General features: G+C 28.1%; 1 protein-coding gene across 1 annotated transcript in view; it reads right to left on the bottom strand.

Annotated features, from left to right (window-relative positions):
- LOC123005326 overlaps nt 1–1,985 on the bottom strand; it is a 4,132-nt gene extending 2,147 nt beyond the window's left edge. The window contains exons 1-2 of the mRNA XM_044399012.1: nt 1,556–1,985; nt 1,066–1,508 (exon numbers count right to left, since the gene is read on the bottom strand). Of these exons, the coding sequence (XP_044254947.1) occupies nt 1,066–1,508; nt 1,556–1,635 (523 nt within the window). The 5' untranslated portion in view covers nt 1,636–1,985. The remainder of the gene's footprint in view (nt 1–1,065; nt 1,509–1,555) is intronic.
- Between the last annotated feature and the right edge of the window lie 95 nt (nt 1,986–2,080).

A 2,080-nucleotide genomic window follows, 5' to 3' on the forward strand; every position in this document is an offset into this window, starting at 1 on the left:
GAATTATAAGAATTAATCTGAAAAAAATACAATTACGATGAATTCTTGTATATAATTACTAAAATTTTTGAAGAATTTTTTTTGTATTACTGAAATGCTTTTTGCAATTATGAAAAAAAAATCTTTTCAAACTTTAGAACTATCGGAAGTAATGAGAATTACAGAAATTATTTTGGAATTTAAAATTTAATTGGAATTACAGGAACTATTTTGGAATTTTGAAAATTAAGTTCAAATTACGGAAATTGAGCAGAAAAAAAGTTGAAATTACGAGATTAATTTGGAGTTATAGTAATTAATATGAAAACAATAAAATTACTGGAATTATTGGTAAACTGAAATTTCTCTGAAATTACTGAAATTCTTTACTAGATTTCTATTGGAATTATAGAAAATCTTTTTTTTATAAATTCCATGATTACTAAAATTTTGGAAGAACTTTTTTGGAATTACTATAATTTTGGAAGATTTTTTTTGGAATTACTGAAATGGTTTGTGTAATTATGAAAAATAATTTAATTGGAATTAGAGGAACTATTTTGAAATTTTGAAAATTAAATTCAAATTACAGAAATTGAGCAGAAAAAAATTTGGAATTACGGAAATTGGAGTTATAGTAATTAATCTGAAAACAATAAAATTACTCGAATTATTTGTAAATTACTGGAATTTCTCTAAAATTACTCAAATTCTTTACAAGAATTCTATTGGAATTATAGGAAAAAAAAAAATTGAAATGGAATTATGGTACATAATTTTTTGGAATTACTGAAATGCTTTTAGAATTATAAAAAAAATTCTTTTCAAACTTACGTTGAATTTTTTAGAACTATCGCAAATAATGTGCAATTATAAAAATTAAATTGTAATTACAGGAATTACTTTGAAATTACGAAAATTAAGCAGAAAAAAGTTGTAATTACAGGAATTGATTTGAATTTATAGAAATTAATCTGAAAACAATCAAATTACTAGGATTATTTGTAAATTACTAGAATCTATTTGGGATTATGGGAAATATTTCTTTTAAATTGGAATTATATCAATTACTATTGAATTACTTACTTGTGTGGAAAGACACAGGGGGGCACACATCGATCCTCGGCCTCTGAATGGCAAAATGTCGGAAAGCGGTGGGGTCCCGGTACCCCTCCCTTAGACTAATAGAGGGGCCCTCAAAAGGTACCCCAATTGGGGATTCGATGGCAGGCATCAACTTTCGGTATTGTTTCGCTTCGAGTCCTTTTTTATTATAATCAATTTGATAAATTGTGAGCATTTTATCATCATAGGTGTCACAAGGATGATCCAAAACTTCCCCTGCTAAAATTGACATTTCTTTACCCAAACATTGTAATTCTTCTCTTAGCATTTTTTCCTTATCGGCCAACATTTTATATCGTCCCATTTGGGGCTCATATCGATGGGCATCGCAATGACAAAACGGTTCAATTAATTTCGCAACGTAGAAATTGTTGGGTTTTGTGGTAATTGGGGGTTGGGCAGGTCTGGAAAAAAACCATTAAATGATGGGGTTGAAAAATGGGACACTTACTTGGCCACTGAGGGGACAAAACTGGGCCATTTGTAATCTTTCCGGTAATTAGTCAAGAAAGTTTCCTTATCTACGGTCATTTTGACTGGGAATTTAGTTTTTTGGCTTTGTTATTGTTTTTGACACACAAACATGCTAATCGACGATAATTTAGGACGGAGAAGACCAAACAAATACTTAACAAATAAATAACACACGAAATTTTGTGACAATCGTGTCAAAATTGTAACAAAATCCATTTTTGAAAAAATACAAATTGTTTTTGGACGACGCTAACTAGATTATTTTTTTCGGGAGTGTGTAATGGATTATCATTTTATCAACATTAATTTAGAATTATAGGAAATAATCTGAAAACAATAGAATTAGAATATATAAATTACTGTTTTTTTTTTTGGAATTACTGGAATCTTTTTTAGAGACAATTCCTGTTGAAATTACGTTAAATTTCTTAGGGTTATTGAAATTAACTTGAAATTACGAAAATTATTTAGTAATTGGAAAAATTAAGTTGAAATTACGGAA

This window comes from Tribolium madens, unplaced genomic scaffold, assembly GCF_015345945.1.
Source record: "Tribolium madens isolate multiple individuals breed KSU strain unplaced genomic scaffold, Tmad_KSU_1.1 Scaffold_20;HRSCAF=117;Tcas5.2_LG4, whole genome shotgun sequence".
In the NCBI taxonomy this organism is placed as follows: Eukaryota; Metazoa; Arthropoda; class Insecta; order Coleoptera; family Tenebrionidae; genus Tribolium; species Tribolium madens.